This window comes from Arachis duranensis, chromosome 10 (assembly GCF_000817695.3).
Source record: "Arachis duranensis cultivar V14167 chromosome 10, aradu.V14167.gnm2.J7QH, whole genome shotgun sequence".
NCBI lineage: Eukaryota > Viridiplantae > Streptophyta > Magnoliopsida > Fabales > Fabaceae > Arachis > Arachis duranensis.
The window spans coordinates 6,808,186-6,823,390 of record NC_029781.3 but is presented as its reverse complement, the minus strand read 5'-3'; the positions used below and the strand labels follow the sequence as shown (position 1 = coordinate 6,823,390).

The 15,205-nt window shown below is 33.8% G+C and overlaps 1 protein-coding gene across 1 annotated transcript in view; it reads right to left on the bottom strand.

The window, feature by feature from the left end:
• Positions 1 to 1,005: 1,005 nt before the first annotated feature.
• The window catches only part of LOC107468781 (UDP-glucose:glycoprotein glucosyltransferase), a gene marked incomplete in the record, with an annotated part of 15,107 nt that continues 907 nt past the window's right edge, over positions 1,006 to 15,205 (bottom strand). The window contains 35 exon segments of the mRNA XM_052255535.1: positions 1,006 to 1,617; positions 1,722 to 1,874; positions 2,202 to 2,316; positions 2,405 to 2,448; positions 2,573 to 2,713; positions 2,853 to 3,011; positions 3,120 to 3,222; positions 3,561 to 3,625; positions 3,992 to 4,081; positions 4,183 to 4,526; positions 5,056 to 5,144; positions 5,533 to 5,663; positions 5,741 to 5,797; positions 6,030 to 6,177; positions 6,313 to 6,414; positions 7,035 to 7,180; positions 7,328 to 7,396; positions 7,627 to 7,837; positions 7,960 to 7,988; positions 8,056 to 8,210; positions 8,297 to 8,396; positions 8,471 to 8,605; positions 9,469 to 9,631; positions 9,864 to 9,952; positions 10,271 to 10,339; positions 10,425 to 10,568; positions 10,664 to 10,762; positions 10,856 to 11,008; positions 11,313 to 11,370; positions 12,273 to 12,388; positions 12,916 to 13,028; positions 13,109 to 13,205; positions 13,471 to 13,544; positions 14,440 to 14,611; positions 14,985 to 15,131. Coding sequence (XP_052111495.1) covers positions 1,447 to 1,617; positions 1,722 to 1,874; positions 2,202 to 2,316; positions 2,405 to 2,448; positions 2,573 to 2,713; positions 2,853 to 3,011; positions 3,120 to 3,222; positions 3,561 to 3,625; positions 3,992 to 4,081; positions 4,183 to 4,526; positions 5,056 to 5,144; positions 5,533 to 5,663; positions 5,741 to 5,797; positions 6,030 to 6,177; positions 6,313 to 6,414; positions 7,035 to 7,180; positions 7,328 to 7,396; positions 7,627 to 7,837; positions 7,960 to 7,988; positions 8,056 to 8,210; positions 8,297 to 8,396; positions 8,471 to 8,605; positions 9,469 to 9,631; positions 9,864 to 9,952; positions 10,271 to 10,339; positions 10,425 to 10,568; positions 10,664 to 10,762; positions 10,856 to 11,008; positions 11,313 to 11,370; positions 12,273 to 12,388; positions 12,916 to 13,028; positions 13,109 to 13,205; positions 13,471 to 13,544; positions 14,440 to 14,611; positions 14,985 to 15,131 — 4,251 coding nt within the window.

The following is a 15,205-nucleotide window of genomic DNA, read 5'->3' as shown; positions in this document are numbered from 1 at the left end:
TTTAGAGACATATTGCCGACAGCTATAATTACGAAGACATCTAGTGATGTTTAAGTTTCCAAGGAACAAACACAACAACATACGTTTTTTTATTTATGATGATTTGTTGTGTTGGAGAAACTTGGATTGCATACTTGAAGCGGAAAACAATAGTGCTCTTCTCTTGGGTGCTGAATCGCTATGGCTGTTTCAATCTCAAATTACAGAATCTACTTAGTATTTACACGTCAAAACCATAATAATTTATGCGTGCAATAGAATCTCTTCTAAAATGAAGGTAGTATACATCATAGTACCATTGTATCAAAATGAGCCAGCAAAAAGCCAAAAAATAAGGACCATTGGCATTTGATTCATCTTCCAAATTACACACTTGCTTATAAGGCTACTAAAGCCTACTTGTAGTTATTTGAAATTTACAGTTTTCACCACAAATGAGAAAAATATAAATGGCATTTATGCTTTCTGAGCAACCCACTTAGTATCTTTTTCACTAATCTTATCAAGAAGGCACAAAAAATAGCGGTCCTATATTGATCAGGGTTTCCATTTCATTTCATAACGTCAAAAAGAATAATCATTATATAGAACCACGCTCTGCCACGTCCAGATATCAATTATTCACCACTTTTAGTGCTCTATTTCTTGCACTGCAAGATTTGTAGTTTTGCTCAGTAAGAACTATAGCAAACAATATGCTAAGGCCAAAAACTAGTTGCACTTGTTGATGTTAAACGTTCTGTTCATGTAATTCAAACTACTCAGTACTCACATCGTAATAAGGCAGAGGAATGCTTGAACCTCATTTTAAAATGCCAATTTTAAAATTATTTCACGAATTGTTCTTAATATTTGATCTCAATTATCTGGGGTTCAAAATATGCTTAAAGGCAACATGCTTATATATATAATTGGATGAAAAAAAGATGGGGAAAGGGGAAAAAAAATCAATCCAAAGATCTTTCTCTTAATTATGTGAATATAAGTGCGGTAGCATGCATCCACTGCAAAATCAGGTAACAATAATTAGCATAATGATAAATAAAGCTAGACTACCGTTGCCATACAAAGGACAATGAAAATTTCCAACAGCCGGGTGCATACCAAGTTAAAGGTTGGGGTAGTAGGGATTGGAGGGGTTGCTAATGGTTAATGGTATACATAATTAATGGTAGCTATGTCCAAAATGGTTACATTGAACACAAGATTTAAATTCACTATCATTTCTGTCTAATCAAAATCTCTTGTGAACCAGGAATTGGCAAACAGAGAAGGCAAAATCTTATTGCATTTCGCTGTTGTTATTGTGTTTGGAAAACTGGCTGCCAATTCATCTGCAGGCACACTTTGGTAAGAGAGATATCATGATGCTACGCGGTGCCAAGCTGCAGCAAGGATCACTGATTGTTTTTAAATAACTTGCATAAAGCGTTTCAATTATCATTTTCACAACTCAGCCTTGGATTCCGCGTCTACTTGCAAAGAATCATCACTACTCATATCGTTTGATTGATTTGGCGATTGCATGGTTTCTTGATCATCACCTAAGATTCGTGCAGTGAACTTTCTTGCCTCCAAATCAAGGTCTGGCCACTCGGACACTATTCGTCTAGCACCCTAAGATCAAAGTAGAGGTATCTTAACAAGTATATATGGAAGAGGAGATGCTAAAACATCAGCAGTGATGTGCTGTGAGTTTCCAAGAACAGAACTTCAATTACCTGAAGTTTGGGTTCTTTTGTCATGGGATTGTTGCACAGATCAATGGTCTTTGCCTTGGATTTTGTAGCATTACCACACCATGATTCACACCATAGCCATTCTTGTGGCAAAGAGAAGATGGGCACATTATGCTGAGCATAATTAGGGAGATCCTGAACCAGAGGCAAATTTAAGAGGAAGAATTTTTTTTAAAAGTAAAAATAAGTGCACTAAGAACCTGAATTATGAAAGGTTCATCTAAATAATTCTCTCTCAATTTAACGGTCACAAGGGACTGATCCGCCTGAAGATTTTTCACGTAAAAATGAAGATTTAATGAAAATCTATAATAATAAGCCTACTTTCAAATTTCACTTCGTAAAAGGAAAGGGCCTGGTGAATAACACCTCCATCCAAATTGGCCTTCATGAAAATTTTAATATTGAGTGATACTCTCCTAACTAAAAATAAAGAGTGGAAATTATGACTAAGCCTCTTACCTGATCCAAGTTGGATAGACTATTTGGATCCTTGCTAAGGGTTTCATAGAAAACTCTAAGATGATCTCCAGCTGCAGTCTCTCGGAACTTCTTCAGATCAACAACATATAAAGCACTGCCAAAAGGAATAAAATTGACACATAAATGGTCTATCATAGAATCACAGTTATTTTAGGCAAGGCAATCAAGAAACTAGTAATAACCTAATATGATATGGTTTTCCCCGCAAATGATCCCTCCAGAAACCCTGTGGCAAAAAGAATAGTGAACAAATTTAGCATTCAATGCTGCATCTATGTATTATTGCATGGGTATTATGATAAAAACTGAAAACCAAGATAAATATATTGAAGTATGACAATTGCATTTACTTGTCTCCAAAATCGATATCCATCCATTTCCTTATTATTATCACAAAACGGAGTATATGCCAGAGGTTTTCCTTTTAAATTCATGTCATAGAGTTCTCCCATGTCAGCCCTTACAACTTGATCAGCATCCACAAAAATGACCTGAGAAGAGTGGCACAGTTTAAAAACGTTATTTATTAAGTACTATCCTTGTGAATGTTGTGTGTGGTAATCAATACAAAACTGAGAGTGCAGAGAATAATGGAAAAGTGTGTTTGATAGAGGAAGAAAATCATGATACCTTCTCCAAGGAAAGGGGAAAGATGACATCAAGGAATAAGATTTTATATGCCCAAATTATTCGCTGCTTTTCCTTTTGCTTATGCAACCATGTAGGCCATTTGTACGTGATTAGCTCATATTCAAAACCATACTCTTTGGCCATGTGGGGAATCAGATCCTGTGTCAAGACAACCATCAATACAGTTTGAGGATGTCAAACTAACTCATTATGTTTTATTTTAAACTTACAATGTAGAAACGAACAAATGTTGCGAGGATATATTACCTTAAAGGGAGGAGAGAGGTAGTTCTTTATGAACCAGAATTTAACCGGACGATTGGTATTCTTTAGTACACTTAGAATCATAATCTTTGTGAAGCGTTCATATCTAGCAAAAACAAGATATGAACCAAAATAAAGTAAGCAATGCATTAACAATTATAGGAATTAAATAACTAACATGTAGTGATCATATCCTTTTTCCCTGCAGGGCAATTTTTTGCAGTGCCATGACCATGAACATCTGAGGATCCATCTAATTTTGGATCAAGATTTTCTTTTTTCAAATTTGAAAGGGAAAAAAAATTAAAACCTTTGAAGTTCAAAATGGATGTAAATTATTAAAAAGTCAAATGTGAACAGTTAGGCAGACAGAAACAGAGCAGGATTTTTTGCCGTTATAGAAAGCAAATCACACAACCAAGATAAAACAAGAGAAACACTTACAAGTGTCCAGATGCAATTGAAAATATATTAATAGTTTTTCCATGCCGTCCACTGCTTCCTTTATCCTATCATGAAAAGATTGATCCGTCACAATATGGGAAATGATGAAGTAGGTAGATAAGATGAAAGGGAGAAAGTGAGGCAGAGCATAGCCATAATAAGGTCTAAATTTGGCTCATATTTTGATAACACACAATTGGTTGGATGCATCATAAGGCAATTTAACAATGGCCTTTCCATTCAACATGCAACTCGACACTAGATGCCAGGCATTACATTCTTTAAAGAAATTGATGCATAAATACCAATAAGATGAAACCTTTTTATAAAACCATATGAAGCTTGATTATTATATTATTATCATTATTGGTCCCCTAAGGAGGACATTTTTTCATGGGAGACATGAAGAAACAAAGAAAAAAAAAACTCACTGATGAACTGCTTTCAGCTTTTTTGGATAGTTCATTGCTACTAATGAAGCCAGAAGCCCACTTTAGAAAGTTGGAATTCCAGCTACCTCCCTATGAAAATATGAAAGAAATATGAGGCTTTGCACTTGTGTTAATAAAAGAAATGTAAGTATACATATATATAAAGAAGCAATTTTCAGGTAAACACTCACTTCGTTCTTATCTTGTTCACCCTCATCAGGTATCAGCAATTTTTCACTCTCCTTGCCCTTTCTTTTAACTACTTCCTTGTGAACAACTTTACCCCGTAAATCATTAATAGTAATGAGTTTTGATGATTGTTTGTCCAGATTTCCATCACCACCATCCTTTAAAATATAAAGCTCAGAGCTTCTGCCAGGAGCAAGCTGCAAGTACCAAACCCCAGGAGAGACTTTCATTTGCCAATAGCCAAGATTGGCCATCACAAGGGTATCAACTAAATGGGGTGTGCTTTTGGTTCCAAGAATTAGCTGAAGACCTCGAGGAGGATCATGATCTTTCTCAGAGCAATGACCTGATTAGTTGTACAATCAATAAGAAATGGTATGGATTCATGGAAAATATTAATTAACTCTATTTATTGGCAATATCACAAACAATAATCAGACTCTATTTATAATAAAGAGAAAATATATTTTTTAGTCCAAACATTTAAAGTTGACATCAATTTTATTCTCGTGTCTAATCATTAGTAACTTATACTATTCATCCTAGTTGCCGCATAGTTTCGAGCTATATTGTTTATTTGCCTTCCTTAACTCAAGAAAGAAGGAATTTTCCATACTATCAACTTGGAAGGTCAGTTCAAGGTAAAGTAAAACAAATAAGAAACATAACTTAGAACTAATATGCCAACTAGAAAAAAAAATAGTAGTGGAAGTTGCTTATAATTTGAGGAAATAATGAAATTGATGTCAACATTCAAAGTGTAAGGAGGGCTGAATTGATGTGATTTTTTTTTACGACCGCACTGATGCCAACTTCAAAATGTTAGGAATAAAGGGCTTTTATTCTAATGTGAAATAAATAAAATGCAATTTTACCTGTGAGGACAAGAGCTTCAAGTTCAAAAACTGCTTGCAATGTTCTTGTATCACCAAGGTTCTCAAGCAGAATGTTATCCAAGTCATGACTGCAACATGAAAAGAGATACAAGACTATTAAAAATGAAAAACTTACAGAAAAAAGCGATTACACTTGTACACCAGAAAAAAGCAATTACACTTGTTAAAGCATGGTTTAACAAGAATAACAGTGACTCAATCAAGCGGCTATAGTAATGCTAAAATTTTTAAAAGAGGATAGGGGCGGTCCATGTGATTAATTCTGAATATCTAGATCTGGCCTTAAGCCTTTCTCTACTCTCTTGCAATTAGACAGTTAGTAAAGGTGAATCAAGGAACAAGTAAATTTGTTAAATAAAAAGCCATTCATGAGTTTTCAACTAACAAACTAAGCATTCTTAGTACTACGTCATGCACCATCTTAAAATCTTAAGAAATGCTTAGGATAAGACTTACACTGCAATGACAGGTTCAACAAGCCAGGGTTCAGGAACATCAAGATTCATGGTCAGGGTCTTAGACAATGGCATGTTGGCAAAAAAAGCTTTTGGGCCATTTACTGAAGAGTCAGTGTTACTAAAATCATCCTGCAAAAGCAATGAAAACTTAAGAAATCAAACATGAAATATCATGGCATTTTAATATCTAAAAGTTAAAGATATACCATAGTGGGTACTACATATCTGTAGTAATTCTTCAGAGGAAGATCAGCAAGGGAACTCTGGCATGGGAAAAAATGGTATTTAACATTTAAATATTGATCCTATCCAGGGAAAGAAAAAAATAAAAAGATTCTGCACTTGCATTGTTTGCCATAAGAAAGACATCTGTCTTTTTCCATCTCAAGTTTGAGGATAAAGAGATAAAATTCTATATTCATATTTATTATTTTGATCTAAAACGGATAAGGGTTATATAATATATACACTAGTAGAATTATGGTATTAACCAACCACTGGATTTAGTACAATCCTCATGCTTGGCTGAATATATTTCCATAGTACTCGAAGAATTCCAGATAATCTCTGGCTGGTTGGACTTAAAGGATCAAGAACGGCATCAATATGAATGCTAGAATTTTCATTATTCAAAATAATGGCACTGCACAACAAATGGAAGATGAAATATTAATACAATTTAATTGTGGGTCAGCAACCTGAATACGAAAAATCTCAAAAAAAAAACGTGAAGTTAATCACAATTGACGAAGATTGAGTACACCGTAAACAAAATTACCTATGTTGATCACTCAAAACCTCAAAATGCGCACTTTCAGAACTCCTTTCCCGTGTAGCCATTGAAGAGGATAGGCCCATGACGATATCACTGATGAATTTGCTGTGAACAACATAAGGAAGAATTAAAGGATGGACAAACATTAATATAAATATTGGGAAAATACAAATAACTTCTACAAATATTATCTGTCATTTACTTTAGCAAAAGATTAAAGAAATAATAACCGATACACAATTTATGAGGATTTTTCAAAACCAATCAACCAAACTCTCAGCATAGACAAGCTTTAACTTCAAATATAAAATCTATCCAGGGCCTGCAGAAAACACAAATTGGCTATAACAACTGCCCATCAAAGTGTTCTTAAACATGTGCTCCTCCTAAACTCTTGTTTCCCTCTTAATGATAGAAGCATGTTGGTTTTGCAATTAATTCATCATGTAATATATTATAGTGTATAGAAGACCAAATAACTTGTGTGGCCTCTAGAATGCTGGTCTTGATAACCTTCAAGTGATATCAAGCTGGTTGTCTCATCATTTGAATAGACAATAACTGGTGCCACCTATGTTAGACTTGAATGGTTCACATTCTTTCATTTTCATAGTTCCAACCTTAGCAAAGTGCTTAATGGGAAGATAATAATGATCAAGGCATCAAGCAGGGGCTGAAATTGCTAAAGCTGAAAGTCAAAACCAAAAGAGTAAAGATCACAAAACCTTGTCAGCATGTCAGGGTCAACATCCTGCCATTTCACTTCTTCAATAATTTCCACAATATGCTTTGTCCTTTGCTTAAACTCAATTGATTCAAGAAGATGCATATCAGCACTCAAAAATGTTCCTTCGGCAATAGGATAAGTCACCTATAAAACATAAATGTTAAGAGTAAGACAGGAAGAGCATAGAGATTTATCATTGAGCTAAAATTCATGAGTCCCAGCAGGGCCAGGGGGAGGGTACATAAATAAAATCCAAGAGGGGGAATATAATATAAAATAGCCAAACCTTACCCTTCCATTAGTAAAGACAGCATTGACACCAGATTCAGACCCAAGTGCTCTGTACAAAAAATTTTCCACCTGATGACAAAAAGCCTCATTAAAATAAATTTAATGACAAAAAATGTCAGTGAAGGCAAAACTTGAGTCTGAAACTTCACAAACCTCCACCAAATAAATGAAGTAAGGGAGAACCACAGAATTATTTTGAGGTTATCAAATAGGAAAAAGTAAACAGAAGCAGAGATGCTTTCACAGATTTCACATGCACAAAACAGAGGTTGTCTAAATAGCAAAGCAACCAAAACTACCTTACTCAAATGCCTTCTCACTTCATCGGCAGAAAATTCTAAAAGGGATGATTCATAGACCTTAGATGGTAGCCCATTGGCTTCAGCAAGCTCAGAGACCTTAATAATAAATGCTTGAGTACCATCAACTTCAACAGCTGATGTATGGAAGTACTTCTGCTGATAGATTGAGCATAGCTGATCCAAGAAATCCAATACATTCTTCTTATGGCTGCATAAAACCATGCATTTATACAGCCGGTATAAAAACCATAATTCAGATTTAAAAGGAATTTAGGAAAGTACAGAATCAACTACTTATCAATCAACCACTTTCACAATTAAAAAACAGACCTATATGAGGATGTAGTTATTCCAAAAACCTTCGTAGAATTAATAGGTCCAACTCATCACAAGGTAATATGATGAAACTTGGAAAGGGTGGGGTTAAAGAAAAAGGGAAAGCTTCAAAAGTACAATAATTTTCAACCGAAACAACACAATACTAACCAGGTAATTTAAGGCATGCCGAAGTAATTTTATCCCACTACTTGAAGTGACATCAACAGCAACAAGATGTGTTACGGGTTTCAGATCATCCATTGCTGCATTTGACAAAAAGGACTCCACATGTAAAGACAAAAAACAACTACAGAAATAGTTAACATATTGATTCATTCCAACAACTTACTTCCAGGAGAATGCAAGTAGTCAATGTCATTCAGTATAGATCCCTCTCCAAAAATAAACGTAGACAAAGATATGAGCCTTGGTTTGTTATCAGAAATAATCTACACCAATAAGAAATTGGTTAGCCACACATCACATGTTTGCAGAACTAACAAACTGTTAAAAAATGATATACCTGAGGATTATATCGTTGAATACCAGCTTCTGATAGGAACTTATCTAATACATCAGTGTGAGAATTTATTTGTCCAAAATACACACCTTCCTGTATTCTCTGAGTTTCTTCGTTCAAGGCATTAAATAAAGCCTCCTGATACAATTCATTGAAAAAAAAAAGGAGAGATGACAGAACAGCTTAGGTTGAATGGCAGTTACGCACTGTCATGAAAACGCAGTGACCATAACTATAGTTAAATAGTAGCAATTTGGCCAGACACAACTGGAACTAAGTGTACCATGCCAAATCCAATGTGCACTCTCAAATAAAATGGTAGTGGTTAACCCTAGGTGATTAAATAAGAGAATAATGTTCAAACATAAATAATTTATAATGAAACTAACAATATATATTGATGTTTTATGTTTATAAGAAACAAAAAGGATAAACAACCAAAATGGTATCCAAAAGTTCACAAGGTTGACAAAAATAACCACAAAAGACACAAACGACAAATAAACTCTCAAAGGATTTAAAAATATGATAAAAAGAACTAGATATTAAATATATATTCTAAAAATAGACTTTAGAAATCAAATTTTAATGTGATTTTTACACAAACATAATTAGAAAAATAAAATATTTTCATTCTTAAAATTTGGTAATTTTATGCCATTTGAATTTTTAATTTTTTTTTTAATTGTGAATGACCAATTTTTTTTTTGAAAAAAAAATTCTAGAGATCAAATTTTGTTCCAATTTTTTGTGTACACCTTCTAAATAGTTATTCAAATGTCACCACAAAAATTCAGATCAAATGCACAAGTTGTTTGCAAAATACAGAAAAAAAAATTTGGCAATTATAAAAAATATAATATTTATTGGTTATTTTTATCACGTTTTCAAATCATTCAAGGGGTATTTGTCGTTTGTATATTTAAGGATTAAATGCAAAAATCATTAAGACAAATATATAATTTTGGAACTATGATGATGACGTCTCAAAAGATCATTACCTCATTGGGATCAATAACAAGCCCATTCATCAACAAAGAACATTCAAGCTTAGACAAGCCAAGCTTAAATACATGCATGGAGCTTTCATGTGACAATTCCTTCAACTTTTGCTCCTTCTCTAGCTTTAGTAACATCTCTTGAGGTGGGGATTTTACTTTGGGTCTACAGAAAATTATGAGAACAACCTAATTAAGCCTTATAAACAAAAGATCACTTGAGGTAAGGACTTTGTTTTGGGTCAACAGAGAAATGGTGAGAACATACATCAATATCTATAAACAAGAAATAAATAAAAACATAGGATATTGTAGAAAAAGAATAGAACCATAGAAGTGATATATTAGAGAAATATCAGCATCACACCGGACAATAAAAAATTCTTGCAAAATCTTACAATATTGTTTCCACAAATGCCCCTTCAACATGGTGAAGTTCAAGAGCATCATCTGCATGACCATCTGATTCCGTATGTAATTTGTTAACCTACAAAACATGTAAACAAAGTTCTTTCAATTGATTGCAAACTCAGAACATTTTTAGCATCTGTCCACAACCATCTGAAGGTTAGTTATTTCCTAGAAAATTTGTGTGGCTACAGGTGGAATTAATGTACCTTTCAGTCAATCAGGCAACTTGATAGATTAAAATTCTGAACTAGTTGCCACAAATTCTCAAGATAGACTTAACTGGATTTCAGTCATGTCATACTTGTATATAAATCTTTTGAATCTAAATAAAAGCAGTAATTCACCAAGGTGACACAGAAATAGAAGATGACTAACACTGAAGAGAAATTCTTACATTACTCAAAAACTGGAAAGCCAATGGAGTTCCATAGTTCTCCTTGATATAGCTGAAGAGACGTATGATCTGAAAATTAAAAGACAAAAAGTATACATCATAAACTCACTGTTGGATCCCAAGTGTGTGTGTATATAAAAAAGGTAAAAATTACCATATCTGATATATCCTCCTCAAATTTATCACCATCTTTGGTAGAGTGGTTCTCTAACTGCATGATGTACTTTGAAGAATACAGGATGATCCCAAATCTCATAGGAACATTATTCTCATACAAGGAAATTATCATATCAATTGACTGCAGGGTTCCAAGCAATAAGACATGTAATGAGGATTCCCAATACATACAGAGAACAATGTGAAAATATCAGAAATTTGAGAAAACAAACATGCCTTAAGACCACAACTGGTTGCTGGATCAAGAACAAAAACAGCATGGAAAAGATTTTTACGGATGTAACGTAGCTGCCCAGGGAAGACTGGCATCAAGATCTAAAAAAACAAAGATATTCGGGTGAAAACAAAAATTTGTAATGCATACTTTTAGAATAATAATATTGCCCAAGATTAAAATCAAAGATTAACCTCATTTAGATTGCTCCTCCATCGTTTGTACATAGCATCTTCTTCCAAGTTGTTAAGATAATAAACATGAGTAGAACGAAAATCAACACGAAATGTACTAGATTCCGAAGGAGGTGAAGTTGACAGCAGTTTCCGTACAGTACTATGAGGAATCTGTAATTACTGGGAACATCAATATTACAGCCAAGATATACAGCAAAACATAACTCAACTGCAAGTCCTTGACAAGCTTTATTTTCATTGGATATGCACAAGTGCATCTTTAAAGATATATCAAAAGATACCAATAACCTAGGGTAAATATTTTTACATTAGTTTTATGGATAATTATGTTTATTCTATTGAAATGCATCAGGAGATTATTTTCACCTGAAACTAATTAGGTCAGTCAGCAAATAGACTAGAAATTAGTACTACTAAGACTATACCAAAATGGCGCTTCTTAGATGCTATTTACCTTCAATTTTGAGAACTGATCAGCTAACAACAAATCTTGATGAACCAAGTCAATCAACCTTATTAAGACAATAAAATAATATTAGTAGCCTGAAATTTGCATTCCACTTCAAGTTTAAGACATTCATGTCACTTTTAAACCAACTACAAAAAGGCGTAACTATACAATCAGCATTTACATCAAGCTTCACACGATTAACAATGAACTTCATGTGCTACTATTACATCAAGCTTCACATGATTAACGATGAACTTCATGTGCTACTAAGGTATTTTATGAGTTGGAATGTCTTAATTTTTTCAACAGTCACTGTTCTTGCCAGGCATAACTATCACGATAATTCCAGGGAAAGACAAACAAAAAACAAAGTAGAATATTGGATACCAACATAACCAACCACCACGAAGATTGGTTTGATCAATAATGCTCATGTGGAGAGGCTTAGTCCACATGACTAGAATAGCTAAATTATTCAGGCTATACATGCTACAAGAACTAAGAATCTATGGTGATATACAATCATTCATAAAACATATTCAAATGCTCATTTGATTGTTAATTGTGTAACTAAAGTTCAAAGATTATTAATTCCATAACCATAGCTTCCTCCACAGGTTTTGAAAATCAGTGTCTACAAAACGATAGCAGTCATAAAACCATAATCAAATGCCTGCCAGAGGTTTATATTTCTTAGAACCAGAAACTAAGTCCTTCAGTTGATAATATTGTTAGCTGATAAAAGCACATATTAGCAATTAGCATAGACAAGAAATACTTTCGACCAAACATAATAATCAATTAAAGGCAGATCGAAGTATATAAATTGGACTGATCTAAAACCTTCAAGAGATTGGTATGCAACAAAAGAACCACTAAGAGTAAAGGAGCAAAAACAAACAAAAGAAAAACATTTCAGCATCATAATGTAAAACAATGTCAGCAGGAGGAAAAAAACATTACAGATAAAGGTCAACATCTTCGATATTGACTAAAGCACCATTGAGGGCCATTAAAGACTTGCCAGGTGGAACCATACGCTGGTTTGCTACTATTTCATCTTGAACGGCTTCATCAAGCTGTCATACAACAAATTTCTGTAAGAATAATAGACAATAATCATGTAGAAAAATGTCTTAGAGATATTCTATGTTGCATGAATATGGGTACCATATCTGGTATGAAAATTTAATGGAAAATAAAAAGTACGGGTACATCAGTATATATGCATAAAAATATATGTAAATTTCACAAACTTTTAAAAGTAAGTAGTAAGTTTCAACTAATAAAGTATGTTTTATGTCATTTAACATCAATATAATCTAAATTATTTATATTAAATTAAAAATAAACATTTATATAGTCTAACTAAATAGTCAACTTGATATTTAAAATACACATCTAAATAGTTTTGGAATAAAAAATTTAAATAAAATTTACCCAAAACGACATTATTTTGAGCTAATTAGAACAAAAAAAAGTATTCAGCAGTACCCAAAACGCATTTTTACATAAAACAATATTATCTTTTGTTAGGTGCGTATCCAAGCGTACCCGTGCAACAAAGGATATATTTTTGGATCCTTAATGCATTGATTTTAATTACCTTCATGCGAGATAAAAAAGAAACTATGCTAGGAAAATTTTGATTGATTTCTTGCATTGACTGCAGAGGATCAGAGGCACGGACTATTCTCTGTACAGTCTGATGCCCCAGATCTGTCATCAATGAGAATATATTAGAGAAAAGTTTGTTAAACCCAACGAAATGGAAACAAATTATCAGTTAATTCCAATACCCTTCAGTTCCCAAACATCAAGTGTATCTGATACAGTTGATGACAAGAGATAATCCCTGAAAGCCATGACCTCAGATGTTAACTCAGGTTTACGCTCCTGCAAGTAAACACAAAATGTAAACTCATCTGCACCTTAAAATTTCCAAATATCTAAGGCAAGCAACAGACTGTTAATCACAAAGAAAAGAGGAGGGATTTTTTTTTTGGGAGAAAAAGGGGGGGTTATCATCCAATAAAGATACAAAACCAAGTTAACATCAGGCACACATAGTAGCAAAATGTATATAATAAAACGTAGAACATTGAGTTCTATTTTTTCATGTATATGATGGAAAACAAATATAGCGTTAACTTGCACAAACCAGAATTTTTGAGAATATGAATCCTCTGACTTCTTGGCTAAGATCTTCTGTTCGGGGATCCTCCAAAGTCACACCTGCAACCAACAAACTGTATCAATAACAGAAATATTCACAAGTACGGATAACTATCAATAAACTACTTATCCATAAAGTTTAAGATGATAGATATAGATGGTTATATTTCTAGTACACCCCCTCAAGCAAAAGCCTTAGCTTTTGGGTTTGCGTGAATTTCGCATAGGCCATTTTTCTTTTCTTTTGGGGAAACAAGAATTGAACTCCAACTTTTTGGTCATAGAAGCTCTAACAATATCTCATGAAACTACTTATCCCAAAAACCTAGGCTTATAGATAAAGGTAAATGAATGGCTATAAATCTAACACACCATCTTACACAAGAGCTCTCTTTTAGGTTTGCATAAACATCGCATAGATCTTTTTTTCTCTTTTTTTGTTTTGCCCTATGCTGAAATTCTTTCTTTGTTTCAAAGTAAATTCTTTGACCATTTCATTCGATTGAGGTATGTTTGATCCAAGTCATAGAGATTCAACAAAGTTGAACAATGGCAAGTCAACATCATGACACAACACTCCTATTTTATCTAGGTTTAAGATTGGTTATACTAAGCTCGCAATAAATCCTAACATATGAAGAAGGCCTTCAGGGCCTTCATAAGATCAGATGGAGAGAGAGTTCTAGGTAATCTGTAAGTAAAGCATAGCTTTCTAATCTCTCAACATGTTTGAGAAGAAAAGTCTCCTAGAAAGATCACGAGCCTTAACACCAAATAGATGCTAGAGAAGAATGCTGTGTATTTTCTGTAATAAAACAAAATGCTTCAAAACCAAGCCTGAAAGTTAAACCAGAGAACAAAGAACTTCTAATTCATTAGTGCACCAGTTCTACAGTAAAAAATTGCTTCTACATTCATTCAAAACGTAAATCCATATGAAGCCAATAACGCCAACCTTTTTTAATTGTGCTGTCATCCATTGCTTTATATTCCATATTCTTCAAAGCAAGCTCCACACCATAACCACCCAAGTTTACCGATTCGCTTGCACCAAGAGACCCACAGTGGCCGATACCTGCTTCGCATCCAGCTGGCAACACAGGTCTTAATATGTACTTAACTTTTCCCTAAAAATATTTAAACAACATATCAATTGTCGTTCAAAGGGAGAAAATATCATTTTTTGGGAGAATTAATATGAAGGATCATAGCCACTAAGTTATTTATTGAAGCCATTTAACATAATATGATCTGCATTATTTTTCATCTGTTTTTCCACCATTGCTTCACTCGCTGCATTCTCCTTGATTTTATCAAATAAATCACCATGTTAATATGGTCTGATCCTAAGCAATAGCCAGGAGAATGCAAATACATTTCCTAGATTAGGACAGTAAGATGTTTAACAAACCGTCATCATAATTTTCTTAAGGTGCGCGATTTACAGCATATGATATTCTCTTAACATAGAAACAGAAAACAAGAAGTCAATGAATGAACCTCTTTGGCAGCTCCCACCAGAGCACCATGAAATTCCTTAAAGCAACTAGTCCCAAGAGCACCATAGAGGATAGCAACTGGACTTCCGAAGCCCGAATCAAAATGAACATGATCAAAATCAAAGACTTCAGGCCTCTGAAACGAATCACCCACCCTGATGACAAATTTCAATACATGTAAGGAACTTTTCCAGCTCATTGAGAATATGACAAGGACATCAA